The 20,989-nt window shown below is 45.9% G+C and overlaps 1 protein-coding gene across 3 annotated transcripts in view; it reads right to left on the bottom strand.

Annotated features, from left to right (window-relative positions):
• TMPRSS9 (transmembrane serine protease 9) overlaps nt 1-20,989 on the bottom strand; it is a 211,012-nt gene that overhangs the window by 78,890 nt on the left and 111,133 nt on the right. For all 3 annotated transcript variants that reach the window (XM_056569902.1, XM_056569904.1, XM_056569905.1), the window contains one exon: nt 20,615-20,682. In XM_056569902.1, coding sequence (XP_056425877.1) covers nt 20,615-20,682 — 68 coding nt within the window. The remainder of the gene's footprint in view (nt 1-20,614; nt 20,683-20,989) is intronic.

Raw genomic sequence — 20,989 nt, 5'->3', positions numbered from 1 at the left:
CCAGCATGCCCACACATCCTTTGTCAGTAGTTTTGTAAGAGCTGGAGGCACACAGCTGGAGAATAAACAGCTCTAACACAGAGTTTTACATAGATTGCACCCCAAGGTGTTGCAAAACTACAATTCCCATCATGGGAGTTGTAGTTTAGGAACAGCTTAAGGCTGTAGTGGTGTAATAGTGGTCTCCTATACTGGATACCAACACACTTTACGGCCAGTATCCAGTATGCTGCAAAATACAGAGTAGTCTGTTTGCATAAAGACAGATGACCCCTAAATGTATATTTAAAAAAGTAATCTTATCAGTAGTTCTACAAAATATAAAAAGTTTTTCATAATGACAGTGCCTCTTTAAAGGGGTACTCTGCTGGGAAACATTTTTTTAAATCAACTGGTGCCAGAAAGTTAAATAGATTTGTAAATTACTACTATTTAAAAATCTTAATCCTTCCAGTACTTATCAGCTGCTGTGTACTACAGAGGAAGTTCTTTATTTTTGAATTTCCTTTCTGGCTGACCACAGTGCTCTCTGCTGACACCTCTGTCCATTTTAGGAACTGTCCAGAGCAGGATAGGTTTTCTATGGGGATGTGCTCTTACTCTGAACAGTTCCTAAAATTGACAGAGGTGTCCGCAGAGAGCACTGTGGTCAAGCAGAAAGGAAATTCTAAAAGAAAAGAAAAACCTGTGGAGCATATAACAGCTGATAAGTACTGGAAGAATTAAGATTTTTAAATAGAAGTAATTTACAAATCTGTTTAACTTTCTGGCACCATTTCATTTAAAAAATAATGTTTTCCAGTGCAGTACCCCTTTAAGCCAGTTCAGTACATTACATGATGTGTTATTACTAATGGCCTTGCTTGTGTCAGCTCCTCCCTCTTCCTTTGTATATACAGAACTAAAGAACCAATTCAGTAGCTCTGCCTTCCCTTGATCCCCAGTGACCACCTTCCCATTATCGTTAGGGGTCCTACATGCTCTATCCTTGTTTTTTTTTTTTTTGTATATATATATATATATATATATATATATATATAAGGCCTTCCAGGTGTAACCAACCTTCAACTTATGGTCAAGGCCTTCCAATACGTATGGAACGTAAGCCTACCTAAACTAACAAACAATGAGAGATAAACAAATCACTACTTACCTAAAACTGTATCCAAGGATGCAAGAGACATAAACCTACCTCACCTAATCTGCGGCTAGATGTGTGCCCAGGCCACCATCGGTGGTACACCTTAAGAGGGCAAAAACAGCAAACCTAGTAAAGTAGTATGTTATATCCCACGAGACAGAAGAACCAGGGCACCAGCTGCCAAAACAAGTACACAGGCCATGGCCCACAAACCACCCACAAAATTACAAGTAGAACTGAGGATACCCCTGCCATTGCATCCAACTTGCCAGACACCACTGCTACCCCCTAACACCACATGCATGTCCACTGTATATCCTGCCGGGAGCACTGAACAGACAGGTTCCCCTCTACACGGTACTACATAGACCAACTATCAATAATCAACGTATCATCTTCTATAAAATGAACAAAAAGTTGTGTTGTCCGCTCACTCACTGATGACCACTGTTGCACACCTGTGCTATCAAACCCACCGGTCCCGCCCCGGTTTCATAATGCAGATGCAAAAGGAAGAATGTCCAGCACTGGATATGCATAAAAATGTTTTGCTTTATTTTGGCTTTGACAAAGAGTCACAATACAAAGGAGGAACGTCTGATGCGTTTCGCAATGTCAGGTGCTTAATCGTAGTTTCTATAAAATGAGCCAAAAGCTGAGAAATAGAACATTACAGAAGTATGCTCTCTACGTGACGGACTATGACATGAATAATCATAATGCAGAGAAACCTCCAGTATGCTAATTACTGTTATGCGTAATTAATTATGCACTGTAACTACCCTTTAACAAATACAAAGGTGAATGAATGAGATGTAATGATGCTGAAATCAACAGACCTGTTGTAACGCAAGAGTAAGCCAAGTGGTACCAATGCTAATGGCACCACAGTAACCAAGCTATAAGAACACCTTTGTGATAACTATATGTGGAGCTGAAATTGTAAAGGAACAACACTAAGGCAGGGTTACGTGTAGTGATAACCCTTGCTTGGCCAGCGCACCTAACAAAGCTAGAGAAAGTTATTCCTGTGAGATCGGTGAAATCACCTGCACAAAAAGTGCAGTGACTACCCTGTACAACAATGTCATAATAACGTATGAGATGTCAAGGTACTGAATAATGTGCATGCCGTAATGATGCAAGAGGGATGATACCATGGTAACCATGCTTTTATAACATGTATGATGAATGACAATGCAGCAACCAAACTAAGTAACAAACATACCAACAGCGAAGCAGGAGAAAATGCAAAGTGCATGTAACCCTACTAGGTTACCTACAATGCCAATGGAACACAAGCGTAACCATGCTAACTCATACGTGCAAAAAGCACATTAGATAGTGTAAAATAGTAATAACACCATGGTAACGAATACGCAGCAATACTAGAAATGCTGTGAAGTCTACAAAGGAGTATAGTGACACTTGCTAGGTAACCAAGACGTGTTGGGAGATAAAAACTGTGCCATGCATGTAGTTATGTATACGCAGCAAAACTAGAAATGATGTAGGCACATGAATGAGTATCCTGAAACTTGCTTGGTAACCAAGAGGTGTGGCAACAAAAGCACGGTGCCATGCGTGTAGTAACATATGTGTAATGAATACTTACTTGACCCCGCTAAGGGAAACTGCTTTAACAACACAGCAAAAGCTGCACGGTCACCTGCGTAATATGAGTATGCATGATAAGCCTTTCCCTATGACAGAAAGACTTTATCGACAAAGCTATCATAAAGTAACTTTAACAATGGTATAGTAACGTGACATGACCTTGCCGTAACATAAGTGTAGAATCAGGACTAAATAACAACTTAATGTAACCTACACTATCGTTATGCCATAACAAGCAGGGCATCTCGCACACGTAGGAGAGAACAGATGTGTAGATAACAGTGGCAGGAATTGGAAAATAACATTAGCTACAATTTCCAAAGCATTTATTTGAGTGTGAGATATTTTTGGTTGCTTGTTTGCTGTACTAAGTTCAAGTGAGGTAAGTACACTTAAGTGATTATTTTTTTAGGTACTAGAGAGGTCAGTCTTGATACCTTAGGGGTAGTTTTCCCTGTGTGGACCTTTGAGACCGGTGTTAGTGATGGGTGACAAAACTGTTGTTCCTCAGAGGAGCCGAGGAAGCCACCTACGAGCAACTACTACAACCTATTATTTACATTTTTTTATGTACACATGTACAAGGCTAATTTTTTCTGTGTACAATAACCATTTACATTTGGTTACGCTAGCATAAACATTTATTAGACACTCTGTCAGGATCCGGACTAATAGCGGGAAGCGGTACAGGTGGTGGATCCTCTATGCCAGAGAGGGATTGGCGTGGACCATACCGGAGGATCGGTTCTAAGCAGTTAATGGTTTTCACCAGAGCCCGCCGCAAAGCGGGAGGGACTTGCTGCGGCGGTAACTACCAGGTCGTATCCTCCGATAGCGGCTCTACCTCACTGGCAGCTGAGACAGGCGAAGTACAGAAGGGGCAGGCAGTGGCGTATTCAGACGTAGCAAAGGTCAGGGCAGGCAGCACGGGTTCTCAGGTGGTAGTCGTTAGCAACGGGATCGGCAACAGGCAAGGATATACACAAAACGCTTTCTCTAGGGCACTGAGGCAACAAGGATCCGGCAAGGGCAGGAAGGGGCAGAACACCTTTATAGGAGTGACAAAGAACGGATTGGGCCAGGCACCAATCAATGGTGCACCGGCCCTTTAAATCTTAAGCTGCCGGCGTGCGCGCCCTATAGTGCAGGGACGTGCGCGCTGGGAGTCACATGAGCGGGGAGCAGAGGAGAGGGCCGGAGCGGGCACGGGTAAGTGGCGCTGGGACGCTGGCGGGGACATCCCGCAGCGCGGACCGCGTCCCCGACGGGAGCAGAGACGGAGTGTCCCCGGTCAAAGAGTCCGACCGGGGCACCCCGCTGGGTCAGACGTTGCGAGCGCTCCGGTCCAGGAACAGGGACCGGAGCGCTCAGCGATACAGTACCCCCCCCCCCCTTTGGTACCCAGGAACCTGAGGAAGAGGTTGCGGTCCAAGATGTTCTCCTCTGGCTCCCATGATCTCTCCTCAGGACCGCAACCCTCCCAGTCAACCAGAGAAAATCTTCTCCCCCTGACCAACTTAGAGGCCAATATCTCCCGGACGGAGAAGACATCAGAGGTACCGGATACAGGTGTGGGAGGAAGACTCTTGGGGGAAAAGCGATTAAAGACAGCAGGCTTGAGGAGGGAAACATGAAAACAGTTGGGAATTCTAAGAGAGGAAGGGAGATGAAGCTGATAACACACAGGATTGATCCTTTTCTTGACTCTGTAGGGTCCCAAGTAGCGAGGACCAAGCTTGTAACTAGGGACCCTGAAGCGGATGTACCTGGAGGAGAGCCAAACTCTGTCCCCAGGGACCAGGACAGGAGGAGGCCGACGTTTCTTGTCCGCTTGGATTTTCATTCGGGATGAGGCCTGTATTAGGGAGAGGCGCATTTTGCGCCAGATGGAGGAAAAGTCCTGCACCAGGTCGTCCACTGCAGGTACTCCGGAGGAGGATAAAGGCAGAGGAGGTAGAGGATGACAACCGTAAACCACAAAGAAGAGAGACTTGTTGGTGGCGGAAGAGTCCTTGTGGTTATACGAGAACTCCGCCCACGGGAGGGGGTCGACCCAGTCATCTTGGCGTGAGGAGACGAAGTGGCGAAGGTAGTCGCCCAAAATTTGATTTACCCGCTCCACTTGACCTTTGGTTTGGGGTTGGTAAGATGAAGAGAAGTCCAGCTTGATTTTTAGCCGTCCACAAAGGGCCCTCCAGAATTTGGACACAAATTGGACCCCTCTGTCGGAGACAATATGCGAAGGAATGCCGTGTAACCGGAAGATGTGTCGCAAGTAATGCTTGGCCAACTGTGGCGCAGATGGTAAGGCTGCCAATGGGATGAAGTGCGCCATCTTAGAGAAGCGGTCCACGACGACCCAAATAACTGTTTTTCCGTGAGAGGGTGGTAGATCAGTAACGAAGTCCATAGCGATATGGGACCAATGGGTCTCCGGTACAGGAAGTGGCTGGAGAAAGCCGGCGGGTCTCTGGCGAGGGGTCTTGTCTCTAGCGCACACAGAACAGGAATGCGCAAACTCAGAGATGTCCTTTTCTAAGGACGGCCACCAATATCTTCTGGAGATAAGTTGTACAGTTTTTCAGACGCCAGAATGCCCTGCGAGTAGAGAAGAATGCCCCCACTTAAGAATTTTTAGACGAAGATGGGGAGAAACATAGGTCTTCCCTGGTGGGAGATTGCGCAAGTCTACAGGCGCCACAGTGACAAGACATTCCGGCGGCACAATGTGTCGTGGCTTGGCCTCATCTCCTGAGACATCAGAGGAACGAGAGAGGGCGTCAGCCCTGAAGTTCTTACTCGCTGGACAAAAGTGGATTAGGAAATTAAATCTGGCAAAAAATAGAGACCAGCGAGCTTGGCGGAGGTTTAATCTCTGAGCAGACTGAAGGTATGATAGATTTTTATGATCCATGTAGATGTTCACGGGATGTACAGAACCTTCTAGTAAATGCCGCCACTCCTCCAAAGCCAACTTGATGGCGAGTAATTCTCTATCTCCAATGGAATAATTTCTCTCAGCAGGAGAGAAAGTTTTAGAGAAAAACCCACAAGTGATAGACTTGCCTTTCGGAGTCCTTTGCATGAGCAGAGCACCAGCACCCACAGAGGAGGCGTCTACCTCCAGGTAGAAAGGCTTTGTGGGGTCTGGCCTGGACAGAACTGGAGCCGAGGCAAAGGCAGACTTGAGAGCGCAGAAGGCCTCCTCAGCCTGCAGAGGCCAGGATTTCGGATTAGCCCCCTTCTTGGTTAGGGCCACAGTTGGTGCCACAAGGGTGGAATAATGCGGGATAAACTGTCTATAGTAATTAGCGAATCCGAGAAATCGCTGAATGGCCTTGAGGCCAGAAGGACGAGGACATTCCAGGACGGCAGAGAGTTTGGTAGGGTCCATTTGAAGCCCCTTGGCGGAGATGATGTAGCCCACGAAGGGGAGACTGGTGCGGTCGAATAAGCACTTTTTGAATTTGGCATAGAGGTGGTTCTTCCTGAGACGGGAGAGCACCAAGCGGACATGAGTTCGGTGTTGATCCAAGTTAGAAGAGAAGATGAGGATGTCGTCCAAATAGACTACGACACAGGTATAGAGCAGGTCTCTGAAAATATAATTTACGAACTCCTGGAAGACTGCTAGGGCGTTACAGAGTCCAAAGGGCATGACTAAGTACTCGAAATGACCATCTCGGGTATTAAAAGCCGTCTTCCACTCATCCCCCTCTTGCATGCGAATGAGATTATAGGCTCCCCTGAGATCCAACTTGGTAAAATACTTGGCACCTTGTAAGCGGTCAAAGAGTTCAGCAATCAGGGGAAGAGGGTAACGGTTCTTAATAGTAATGCTGTTAAGTCCTAGATAGTCAATGCAAGGTCTGAGGGTGCCGTCCTTTTTAGAAACAAAGAAGAATCCTGCTCCAGCAGGGGAAGAGGATTTCCTGATAAACCGTCTCTGCAGATTCTCCTGGATATTCTCCGACATGGCAAGAGTCTCTGGAGGAGACAGAGGGTAGATTCTTTCTCTAGGTGGCGAAGAACCAGGTTGCAAGTCAATGGGGCAGTCATATGGCCTATGTGGCGGCAACACCTCCACTTGTTTCTTGCAAAAATGTCCGAAAAATCCACATCAGGTTCAGGCAGACCGGGAGGAGGAGAAGGGACGACTGGTGCAGACTTGACTTGTACCGGCTTGAGGCATCTGCCAAGACAAGCCGAGCCCCAGCTTCGGATCTCTCCGGAGGTCCAATCCAGATCCGGACAATGGCGCTGTAGCCAGGGCAGACCAAAGAGGAGTTCAGAGGTGCAATGGGGTAACACAAAAAACTCCAATCGCTCGGAATGCAGAGCTCCGATGTCCATCTGGAGGGGGTGCGTACGGAACTGCACCTTGCCGCCAAGTCTCTCTCCGTTGACTGTGGAAATGAAGAAGGACTTTTGCAGGCGAACCACAGGGAGGTTGAACTTGTTTACCAACGAGGCGTCGATGAAATTACCCGTGTGAGGTGGTTTTTTGCATCCCCGTAGATCCATGCGTCTGCTCCTCCCCCAGCTCTCCGAAGATTTCCGAAGCTAGAGCTGGGGGAGGGCAGAGCAAGGGGAGGGAGGAGGTTCACGCCCCCTCCCTCATCTCCCCTCACTGAGCTCAGCTGGACGCAGATCTCTACGGCACGCCCCCTCCCTGAGGACATAGACCTCCAAGGCAGGTCCCCTCCCTCATCTCCCCTCCCCGAGGACGTAGATCTCCACGGCAGGTCCCCTCCCTCATCTCCCCTCCCTGAGGACATAGATCTCCACGGCAGGTCCCCTCCCTCATCTCCACTCCCTGAAGACATAGATCTCCACGGCAGGTCCCCTCCCTCATCTCCCCGAGCTGAGGACGTACAGCAGTGCTCCCAATGAGCTCTATGTGTAAAGGGGGACATACTGCATGGGCTAAAGGGGGACATACTGCACGGGCTATAGTATGTCCCCCTTTAGCCCGTGCAGTATGTCCCCCTTTAGCCCGTGCAGTATGTCCCCCTTTAGCCTGTACAGTATGTCCCCCTTTAGCCCGTACAGTATGTCCCCCTTTACACATAGAGCTCATTGGGAGCACTGCTCTACATCCTCAGCTCGGGGAGATGAGGGAGGGGACCTGCCGCAGCGATCTTTGTCCTCAGGGAGGGGGCGTGCCGTAGACATCTGCGTCCAGCCGAGCTCAGGGAGGGGAGATGAGGGAGGGGGCATAAACCTCCTCCCTCCCCTTGCTCTGCCCTCCCCCAGCTCTCTAGCTTCGGAAATCTTCGGAGAGCTGGGGGAGGAGCGGACGAATGGATCTACGGGGGCGCAAACAACCTCACACCGGCAGAACAGGAATCCAGAAAAGCTGTGGCAGCAAAGGATGTCTTGGCGGGTACAGAGATCCGCACGGATACTGTAATGCGTGGAGAGGAGATATTCACACCTAGTAACGCCTCTCCAACGTTGACTAGGTGCGGGCGTTTCCCTGACGTGGCGGACGAAGAGTACAGTCCCTTAGGAAATGCTGAGTACTAGCACAGTACATACAGAGATTCTTGTCTCTACGGCGGTTCCTTTCTTGCGTGGTCAGGCAAGACCGATCCACCTGCATGGCGTCCTCAGCGGGAAGCCCAGTAGAGGGTTGAGGTGGATGCTGGAAGATAGGAGCCAGACAAGGAAAACGTCTAGGGTGAGCATGTCCCTTTTCCTGCAGCAGTTCCTCTCGTCTCTCGGCAAAACGCAGGTCAATCCTGGTGGCCAAGTGGATGAGGTCACTAAGGTTGGAAGGCACATCTCGTGCAGCCAGGACATCCTTTATGGGGCTGGACAAGCCTTTCTTGAAAGTAGCACAGAGCGCCTCATTATTCCAGGAGAGTTCTGAAGCAAGGGTACGGAAACGAATAGCGTAGTCTCCCACAGATGAGCTCCCCTGAGACAGGTTCAGTAAAGCAGTCTCAGCAGAGGAAGCACGGGCTGGCTCCTCAAAGACACTCCGGAATTCCTGGAAGAAACTCTGGACACTTGCAGTGGCAGGATCGTTGCGGTCCCAAAGCGGTGTAGCCCAGGCCAGGGCCTTCCCAGAAAGCAGGCTAACAACGAAGGCCACCTTGGCTCCTTCAGAGGGGAACTGGTTCGCCAACATCTCAAGATGGAGAGAGCATTGAGACAGAAATCCGCGGCACAACTTGGGATCACCGTCGTACTTGGCCGGCATGGACAAACGGACTCTAGAAGAGGAGGCAGCCGCAGGCTGCGGTGGTGAAGTTGGTGCAGGCGGAGGGAGTGGCTGCTGCTACGCAGGTAGTAGTTGCTGCAACATGGCGGTCAACTGTGCCAGCTGTTGGCCTTGCTGGGCGATCTGCTGCGACTGCTGGGCCACAATCGTAGAAAGGTCCGCGACACTTGGCAAAGGCACCTCAGCCGGATCCATGGCCGGATCTTACTGTCAGGATCCGGACTAATAGCGGGAAGCTGTACAGATGGTGGATCCTCTATGCCAGAGAGGGATTGGCGTGGACCGTACCGGAGGATCGAAAGGAAGGATTGTCCGGCACCAGGTATGCTCTAAAAGATTACTTTTTATTCATGCCATAGCAAGGAAACAGACATCACAGGACTGTAGTAATCTGACGCGTTTCGCTCTCTCTTGAGCTTAAACGTAGTCTACGTTTAAGCTCAAGAGAGAGTGAAACGCGTCAGATTACTACAGTCCTGTGATGTCTGTTTCCTTGCTATGGCATGAATAAAAAGTAATCTTTTAGAGCATACCTGGTGCCGGACAATCCTTCCTTTCCATACGCTGTTGAAGCCGGGGCGGGACCGGTGGGTCCGTGACAGCACAGGTGTGTCGGAGATCTGCCTCCGGAGGTGAGCGGACACCATTGCATTTGGACGTGTACCGGAGGATCGATTATAAGCAGTTACTGATTTTCACCAGAGCCCGCCGCAAAGCGGGATGGACTTGCTGCAGCGGTAACTACCAGGTCGTATCCTCCGATAGCGGCTCTACCTCAGTGGCACTGGCGCTGTTCCACTGGATTTACGGGATTAGTTGCGGTCCAGTGGTCACGCTAGCTTTAGCGGGGGTAGATTAGAACTCACGGTTTTAGTTCTCCTGAGGCCGGTAGGTTTTGAGGCCTAGCGTGTCTTTGAAAATTGCGTAGATCCGTCCTGCTAGTTCCGGCATCCACGAAAGCAGCAACCCAAGAGAGCGATAATTGGCTACAGCTCCCTTATATGGGCAGGGGCTGGACTAGTGCTAATTGGTCCATTACTGATGTCAATCACCATTACAAAGATTTATGGGTAACTGTCAGGCCCAAGGCCTGATTATGGAAACATACATGTGTTTTACAAGACATGGGTGAGGGGTCATTCAGACGGTGTATCCTTTGTTTTTTGTGTATTGCATTTTATTGGGGGGTTTGGCTGTTTGTTTGTATCTCCTTTGAAGTCATGCGCTCTGGTCTCATCATATAATCAAAGAGATAAGGGGTCAGGAAGAGAGATGCCCCACCTGGTGGGATCAGAGGGGAGGGGGGGAATGGAGTTTCTCTCCAACGAAGCAGATAAGACTTAAAATTCTGGACTCAACTGTTGTTCAATGCTGTGCAACAAGCTGACAAGACCATCCTAAGAACAGCTGGAACTCACTTTCATGGACTGCTATATCATCATGCCGTAAGAACTTCATCTTTTGTTTTCTGAACTTGCCTTGCTAAAACTCTTTTATATATTGTTATACCTGTATGTCATTTGTTTCTGTATTTTTATGCATAGCACTGTGATACCTTTTATCAGATTAAATGTTTAATTAATCAGCTCTGGTCTTTGATCTCTAAATATCTCTGCGGACCGCACCGGGTGACACCAGGCTGATGGGGTGACACCACTCTGCCAGCACCCCCCCCCCCCCCCCGGTCCCTCAGCGCTGACAGCACCCAAACCCCCCCCTTCGGTCCTCAGTGCTGACAGCACCCCCCCAAACCCCCCCCCCGGTCCTCAGCGCTGACAGCACCCCCCCCCCCGGTCCTCAGCGCTGACAGCAACCCTTACCACCCAACATCCCCCACACCCCCAGAGTCGCTGACAGAACCCCCGTCTGACAGCACCAAACTCCTCCCCCACCCTAGCTCCGGCACGCGTCCCGGCTTGTGACTAGACGTCAGCGGGTGGAGCTAGATGGACGGCGCTAACATGACGCGCCGCCGCCCACACTAGTGAGCCCGGGGGCAGTTGGAGCAGCCGAGCCAGCAACCAGTCTGCCAGGTACAGAGAAAAAGGGGTGATGTGGGAGTTCTGGGGAGGAGGGGTTGTTGCTAGTGGATTATGAGGCTGCACCCCATCATCCACCAGCACCCCCCAGCAGTAGCACCACCATCATCCAGCAAGGGGGATTAGCTGGTGGATGATGGGGTGCTATTTCTGGGGGGAGGTGTTGCTGGTGGATGATGAGGCTGTACCCCATCATCCACCAGCACCCCCCCAGCAGTAGCACCACTATCATGCACCCGCCCCCCCCAGCAGTAGCCCTCCTATCATCAACCAGCACCCCCCCAGCAGTAGCACCCCCCAGAAGTAACACCCCCATCATCCACCAGCACCCTCCCCCAGCAGTAGCACCCCCATAATCCAGCAGCTGATTCTATTACCATAGGGGGGAATGGGGGGGGTGCTGGTGGATGATGGGGGTGCTATTTCTGGGGGGGGGGAGGTGTTGCTGGTGGATGATGAGGCTGCACCCCATCATCCACCAGCACCCCCCCCCATCAGTAGCACCACCATCATGCACCCCCCCCCAGCAGTAGCACTCCTATCATCAACCAGCACCCCCCAGCAGTAACACCCCCATCATCCACCAGCACCCTCCCCCAGCAGTAGCACCCCCATAAGCTGATTCTATTACCATAGGGGGAATGGGGGGGGGGGGGGTGTTGGTGGATGATGGGGTGCTACTGCTGGGGGGGGTTGCCAGGGCACCCCCCGCCCCCCCCATTCCCCCTACCCCCCTGTTCTGTGGTAAGAGCATCAGCTGGTGGATGATGGGGGTGCTACTGCTGGGGGCACGGTGTGTGAGGTTTATATTCATAGAGTGTAGTGTATACTAGGGCTGCACGATATGAGAAAAATGTGCGATTGCGATTATGGCCTAAATATTGTGATTTCGATATGTGATGAAATGTAATAAATAAATAGTGAAATCCCCTTATTTCATGTCCAATCTCCTCAATTTTACAACTATTCACCCATTTTATGCCCACCGCCCATTTCACATCTCACATCTCCCCCCCCCCCCGCCTCTTGTCACATTCTTCCCCTCCCCCTCTTGTCATATTCCCCCCTCTTGGCACATTCTGCTCCCCCTTGTTACATATTCCCCCTCCCCCTTGTTACATATTCCCCCTCCCCCCCTTGTCACATATTCCCCCTCCCCCCCTTGTCACATATTCCCCCTCCCCCCTTGTCACATATTCCCCCTCCCCCCTTGTCACATATTCCCCCTCCCCTTGTCACATTCTGCCCCCCCTTGTCACATATTGCCCCCCCCTTGTTACATATTGCCCCCCCCCTTGTTACATATCCCCCCTTGTTACATATCCCCCCTTGTTACATACCCCCCCTTGCTACATTCTGCTCCCCCTGTCACATATTCCCCCCTCTTGTCACATTCTGCCCCCCCCGTCACAATCTGCCCCCCTGTCACATTTCCCCTTTCCCCCCCCCCCTTTAACATTCTGCCCCCTCCACCCCTTGTCACATATTCCCGTCACATTCCTCCTTCCCGGCAGCACACACGCTAGGTTTGTGTGTGTTTGCAGACCTTTGAGGACTTTTACCTTTCAGCCAATCACTGGCTTGACATGTGACACCGCTGCGGCCAGTGATTGGCTGAAGGTAAAGGTCCTACAGCTTGTATAGAGACACCGGGTCCGCACGGAGGTGTACAGATGCAGGGACCGGTAAGAGGTGAGCATAATGTTTTTATTATTTTTTATCCCTGCGCCCTTTACTTAGATCAGTGTTTCTCTACCAGGGTGCCTCCAGCTGTTGTGAAACTACAACTCCCAGCATGCCCGGACAGCTTTTGGCTGTCCGGGCATGCTGGGAGTTGTAGTTTCATAACAGCTGGAGGCACCCTGGTTGGGAAACACAGACTTTTAATATTTAAATTTGTTTTTATCTGCCCTGGCCGGCCCGCACTGCAGCCACACACGGGATCCGCCCGGGCAGATAATCGCAAATTTTCCCGGGGGCCATATCGATATATGGCAAAAAAGCTAAAATCGCGATTCGATTGTTTTTGCGATATATCGTGCAGCCCTAGTGTATACTAGTTTATTATATTTAGAGGATACAGTGTCTGGCAGGTTTATACTAATAATAATAATAATTTTCATTTAGAGGATCAGAATGTGCCGACATAGTGAGGAGCCGTCTGGGCGTCACGTTCTGCAGAGAGAACATTTAGCTGGACCCGGTGGTATGTACCATCTGAATTAGATAAGGAAAGACTATAGAGAAGACGTCACCTGTAGTCACTGATATCATTGTGTATTCTCCTCACTATAGAGAAGACGTCACCTGTAGTCACTGATATCATTGTGTATTCTCCTCACTATAGAGAAGACGTCACCTGTAGACACTGATATCATCGTGTATTCTCCTCACTATAGAGAAGACGTCACCTGTAGTCACTGATATCATTGTGTATTTTCCTCACTATAGAGAAGACGTCACCTGTAATCACTGATAACATTGTGTATTCTCCTCACTATAGAGAAGACGTCACCTGTAATCACTGATATTATTGTGTATTCTCCTCACTATAGAGAAGACGTCACCTGTAATCACTGATATTATTGTGTATTCTCCTCACTGTAGAGAAGACGTCACCTGTAATCACTAATATCATTGTGTATTCTCCTCACTATAGAGAAGACGTCACCTGTAATCACTGATATCATTGTGTATTCTCCTCACTATAGAGAAGACGTCTCCTGTAGTCACTGATCTCATTCTGTATTCTCCTCACTATAGAGATGTCACCTGTAATCACTGATATCATTGTGCATTCTCCTCACTATAGAGAAGATGTCACCTGTAGTCACTGATATCATTGTGTATTCTCCTCACTATAGAGAAGACGTCACCTGTAGTCACTGATATCATTGTGTATTCTCCTCACTATAGAGAAGATGTCACCTGTAGTCACTGATATTGTGTATTCTCCTCACTATAGAGAAGATGTCACCTGTAGTCACTGATATTATTGTATATTCTCCTCACTATAGAGAAGATGTCACCTGTAGTCACTGATATCATTGTGTATTCTCCTCACTATAGAGAAGACGTCACCTGTAGTCACTGATATCATCGTGTATTCTCCTCACTATAGAGAAGACGTCACCTGTAGTCACTGATATTATTGTGTATTGTCCTCATTATGTCCTATCAGAGCTATAGTCACTTGTAAGTTCTACAGTTAAGATGAGTGAAACTTAACTCCCAGCATAACCTCACCACTGCTTAAATGGGTACTCAGCTGCAAAACATTTTCTTTTGAATCAACTGGTGCCAGAAAGTTAAACAGGTTTGTAAATTACTTACTTGAAGGATTCAGATTTTAACTTCATGGCACCAGTTGATTCAAAAGAAAATAATTTCCAGTGGAGTACCCATTTAAGTAATTCTGGGAGTTGTAGTTTTAAATGGTGAAAACCACTTTAGCGCTTTTCCATTCTGTGGCAATTGGTACATTTAATTATTATACTGGAATTTTTCACAATGCGCTACACCAGTGGTATCCGTCACAACAGGCTAAAAACTTTATTATGTGGAAGGGGGGGGGGGGGGGTAGGTATGGGGTGACACCATTTTCTACCGCACCGGGTGACACCAACCCTTTCAACGCCACTGATGAGCTCACCTTTCTGAAGGCAGCTCTGGTGGAAACATGTTTATCTAAGTGTTAATTTGGTGACTTGCTGGGACTGGGACTTGTAGTGGATACCCAGAGGTCTGGCGACTTTAACCCTTGCACCATCACACTCTCTCTAGTGTCTTGGCTGGACCGATAGGGTGTGATCGTGACAGTAACATGTGACCCAAGGACCTCCTAAGGTCCTCCAACAAACCATAGAGGAGATTATCGTGGTCACATTACCGAAGGTCCTGCGACGCTAAACAAGGTAAGTACTATACATTATCCTAAATATATATATATATATATATTATTATTATGAAATATATACATATATAAACATTTAGATAATTAGACTTAAAAAGAGGCGACTAGGGGCAGTCCCACCTGAGGGACCCTACCAGAGCGTAGTTACTCTGACTTTGGGGACCTCTACACTAGGTACGGTATGTAATACGGTACCGGGCCACCACAGTAACAAGCTATGATAACGTATGCATGATGAAAATTATAATGACATATTCCTAATGACAAGTTATGAATAATGTGTGCGAAATGCCAAGCTATCACAACATATGTGTAGTACAGGGTGGGCCATTTATATGGATACACCTTAATAAAATGGGAATGGTTGGTGATATTAACTTCCTGTTTGTGGCATATTAGTATATGTGAGGGGGGTAACTTTTCAAGATGGGTGGTGACCATGGCGGCCATTTTTAATCCAACTTTTGTTTTTTCAATAGGAAGACGGTCATGTGACACATCAAACTTATTGGGAATTTCACAAGAAAAACAATGATGTACTTGGCTTTAACATAACTTTATTCTTCCATGAGTTATTTACAAATTTCTGACCACTTATAAAATGTGTTCAATGTGCTGCCCATTGTGTTGGATTGTCAATGCAACCCTCTTCTCCCACTCTTCACACACTGATAGCAACACCGCAGGAGAAATGCTAGCACAGGCTTCCAGTATCCGTAGTTTCAGGTGCTGCACATCTCGTATCTTCACAGCATAGACAATTGCCTTCAGATGACCCCAAAGATAAAAGTCTAAGGGGGTCAGATCGGGAGATCTTGGGGGACATTCAACTGGCCCACGACGACCAATCCACTTTCCAGGAAACTGTTCATCTAGGAATGCTCGGACCTGACACCCATAATGTGGTGGTGCAACATTTTGCTGGAAAAACTCAGGGAATGTGCCAGCTTCAGTGCATAAAGAGGGAAACACATAATCACGTACCAATTTCGCATATCCAGTGGCCTTAAGGTTTCCATTGATGAAGAATGGCCCCACTATCTTTGTACCCCATATACCACACCATACCATCAATTTTTGTGTTCCAACAGTCTTGGAGGGATCTATCCAATGTGGGTTAGTGTCAGACCAATAGCGGTGGTTTTGTTTGTTAACTTGACCATACACATAAAAGTTTGCCTCATCATTGAACAAAATCATTGTTTTTCTTGTGAAATTCCCAATAAGTTTTATGTGTCACATGACCCTCTTCCTATTGAAAAAACAAAAGTTGGATTCAAAATGGCTGACTTAAAAATGGCCGCCATGGTCACCACCCATCTTGAAAAGTTTCCCCCCTCACATATACTATTGTGCCACAAACAGGAAGTTATTATTACCAACTATTCCCATTATATTAAGGTGTATCCATATAAATGGCCCACCCTGTATATTATCTATGATAATGTATGCGTATTACCAGCTATGACAATGTATGTGTGATAACTTTGTTAACGTATGTTTGGTGATAAGCTATAATAACGTATGCATAGTCATAAGCCTTGATCCGCGTACAAGTGACAACAATGATAACGCATACATATCGGCAACAAAAAACAACATACATAGTGACAAGCAGTGAAAATGCAAGCATCATAATAACCAAAATTACTGTATGCATGATGACACTGAATGATAACATATGCAAAGTGAACAGCTCTAATGACGTATGCATACCACAGACAATCTGACATGATAAAATGCTCATAATTGTAACACACGCAACACCCAAAACACTAAAAAACACCACTAAGGTACAGACAGTATATAAACAGATCTGCTAAGTAAGTATTCACATGATATGGACAACATAAAGCCACACTCATATAAACATTATATATGCTAATGAATGCAAAACTCTAAGGAACAAAACTCTATGGTAAACCAACGCTATGTTAAGTAACTATGTAAACAAAATGCTATGGTAACAAACGTTAAGGAAAACAAACGCTATGGCAACAAAAATGCTATACTCACATCTACATAGTAACAATGCTGTAGTAAAATGTACTAATGCCAAATGCCATGGTAACAAAATATGTAATAACAAATGCTTATCGTGAGAAAGCGTGGTAACAAATGTAATAATGTATAAGTAATAATGTGTAGTAAGAAAGCATAACAACAGTGCACAGCAACAATGCTAGGAACCTGAGCAACGCAGGAGCAACCTCCGTATTGCAATAATGTTATGGCAACAATGCATAGAACACAATATCATAGCAACAATGCTAACATGCCCAGTAAACCAAAGCTGTAGCCAGCTAGTAATGAATGCTTAGTTACAATGCAACATAATGCGTATCAAACGTACAGACAACAAAGCGTGTCGTACCGTATGTAAAACAATGTATTGACCGCATGCAACATAAGCGTGTAACATCGTATGGAAAAATAAGCGTGTTAAACCGTATGAATATGAGCATGATATATCGTATGGGACCATAAGGGTATTAAGGTGTATGGATATGGAAATATAAGTGTGTTATATCGTATAAATATGAGCATAATACATTGTATGGGAACATTATATCGTATGAATTTACATGATATACCGTATGGGAACATGAGCATATTAAAGCATAAATAAAACATGAGCGTATTAAACCAAACGGAAACACCTAGGCACTAGTGTTGAGCGGCATAGGCCATATTCGAATTCGCGAATATTCGCGAATATATGGCCGAATATTCGTCATATTCGCGAATATTCGCATATTCGTAATATTCCCGTTTTATTTTCGCATATGCGAATATTCGCGTGTGCGAAAATTAACATATGCGAAAATTTGCACATACAAAAATTAGCATTAGCGAAAATTCGCACATGCGAAAATTAGCATATGCACATTTTCGCATATGCGAAAATTCGCGCACCAGTCTCACACAATAGTATTAGAGCCTTCTTACACCACATAAGCTGGAAGCAGAGAGGGATGATCACTGTGATGTGTACTGTAAAAAAAAAACGAAAAAAAAAAATGAATATTCGTAATTACGAATATATAGCGCTATATTCGCGAATATTCGCGAATTCGCGAATATTCGCGAATTCGCGAATATGCGATATTCGCGAATAAAATTCGAATTGCGAATATTCGTGAGCAACACTACTAGGCACATGAAAAACATGAGCGTATGACATCGTATGGAAACAAACATGTAATACCATATGAAAAACATAAGTGTGTTATACCGTAAGGAAAATAAACACGTCATGCCAAATGTAAACAAAAGCGTGTTGTACTGTATGTAAAATAGTATGGAGAACACAAGCATGTTAAACTACATGAACATATGCATGTTATACTATATGTGATCTCATATGGAAAACATAAGTGCATTATAACACATGAAACATAAGCGTGGTATACCATATGAAACATAAGCTTGTTGTATCGTATGGAAACATAAGCATGTTATATCATATAGAAAACATGAGCATAAGATACCAGATAGAGAATGTCATACTACAAGAAACATAAGTGTATTAAGCATATGAAAAACACAAGTGCACTATACTGCACAGAAACCAAGCATATGAATACCGTACGTAAAAAACATAAGCGCGCTATATCATATGTAAAACACAAGCATGCTACACCGTGAGGCAATATGACCGTGTTATACTGTATGGAATATCAGAGTGTTATGTTGTATGGAAACATGACGTGTTACACTGTATGGAACAACAAAGCGTGTTATACCGTATGGAAAACATGAGTGTGTTATACCGTATGAAAACACATCAGCGTGTTATACCATCTGAGAAACATGATTGTGTTATACTGTATGGAAAGACATGAGCGTGTTAGCCTGTATAGAAACATAAGCTTGACATATCGTTATGGAAAGCGTGAAACGTAACCTACTGCAACAAAAACGTGAAAATGATCCCCTGTATGGAAACAAAGCGTTGGTGCATCTTAACTAAGTATGGTACATGAACCGTAATCTGAAAACACTATGTTGTAAAGATTATGGTAACACATGTGACTGTACAAAAAACGTAAAGCGGCCTGCGTAAGCTAATTCCCCAAACGCACAGTTACATTCCCAACCAGTTCTGCATTGCTAGAAATGACCAGATCAAACAGAGCATCACTTCTTGGTGGGTCCTCCACAAATTGGCCCATAAAATTAGCATGCAATAGACATAGAAATGTTGTTCCCTTTGCAGTTTTAGCTGAACCCTGACCCCAAACAATATGTGGATAGTTAATATCTCCCATTATTACCACTGTACCCGCCTGGGAAGTCCTTTCTATTTGTGTATGAAGCTGATCTTCTATCTTCTCTGTGATGTTGGAGTCTATAGATTACACCAAAATAATCTTTTCAGTGTTTAGCTCACAATCAGCACATGCTATTGCATCTTTCACACTGACTTCTATATAATTTCTAACATACAGGTATACTCCACTACCTTTCCTGTTCACTCATTCGTTGTGAAACAGTATAAACCACTGGAGATTGACAGCCCAGTCATGTGAGGAGAACTCCAAAATTGACCCAAAGGGGACTATTGAGGCCAAAAGGCAAAACTAAATTCCTAACCCCAAGGCCGTAGCCCGGTGTGCAAAACACCTCTAATTAGTCCCCCTTAAAATATAACTTTTATTGTGTATACAATTAAAATGAAATAGACCCAGCAAGGTGATGATTAAAAATAACATTTCAGGTAGGATAGTTCTGGTATAATTAGAGCAATATAGCTTCAACGTCAAGGGCTCTGCAGCAGCCCAACATTACAACACTGACACCTGATTAAAACACTAAATTGCCGCCTCTACATGTTTCGGCGTCTCCACAGCGTTTTCAAGAGGCAAAATGTGGAAACATCCTGCCACATTTTGCCTCTTGAAAATGCCGTGGAGACGGCGAAACATGTAGAGGCGGCAATTTAGTGTTTTAATCAGGTGTCAGTGTTGGAATGTTGGGCTGCTGCAGAGCCCTTGACATTGAAGCTATGTTGCTTTAATTATACCAGAACTATCCTACCTGACATCATCTTTTTAATCATCACCTTGCTGGGTCTATTTCATTTTAACTGTATACACAATAAAAGTTATATTTTAAGGGGGACTAATTAGAGGGGTTTTGCACCCCGGGCTACGGCCGTGGGGTTAGGAATTTAGTTCAGTCATGTGAGGAGAAGTCCTTGCTCCTGTACAGTACATTGACCAGTGGTACACATTTGCTGTACCAGGTGCCGAAAGCCCAATCCAGCAAATGTCGTTAGTGGAAGCTGAGATGCATACATCAGTGCTGCACAGGAGAAGGGTCTCCTGCCTTTTGACAGGAGTCTCATCTCCTGTAAGAGCAACTTGTCGGAAACAAATGGCAAAAAGTTTGGAGTTTATATTTTATACCCCTTTCATGTTCTCAGGAAATTTGCCCAATGATAAACAAGCTGCTCATTTTTAAATCTGCTGTGTGCTCATTATTACTGTGATTTTCATAGAGATGTATCATTACTCAGAATACCCCACAACTACATGAGAAAGCAGTGGTGTGTAGTCGGGTGCTGAAGGATGAAGTCAGATTTTTGGTGTTAAAGTCAGATTTTTAAATGCTATGCAGCAAATTTCAATTACAATTCTACATTTCACAATTAAGAAAATAAATTCACTTACCTATAATGTAAAACATTCAATCCTGTATAACTATCTTCTAAAACAGTATCCTTGAAACTGGATTTTAACTATGTAAAAATGCAAATTAGGCAAATTGTATAAATTACATAAAAAATTAATCACATGAGCCATCAGCACCAGTATTTCAATTAGGCCTTAAAGGTAAACTGTCATCAGTGCCACCTGTACTAATCTGTTGTACAGGCTTGTAGCGTGGGTGACACTGATTAAACTGATTGTTACCAGGAACAGGTCCATCGCTCTGTTGCAACGTTATTCTTCTTTTTCTGTTTATCTATATTAGCAGTTGGGGTGCAGAGGGAGTTCCAAAAGCTTCTTTTGGCACACTGATGTCACTGCTGCTGGTTCAGTGTT

This window comes from Hyla sarda, chromosome 1 (genome assembly GCF_029499605.1).
Source record: "Hyla sarda isolate aHylSar1 chromosome 1, aHylSar1.hap1, whole genome shotgun sequence".
NCBI classification, from domain to species: domain Eukaryota; kingdom Metazoa; phylum Chordata; class Amphibia; order Anura; family Hylidae; genus Hyla; species Hyla sarda.
The sequence above is the reverse complement of the archived record's forward strand: the minus strand, read 5'-3'. Positions and strand labels throughout refer to the sequence as shown.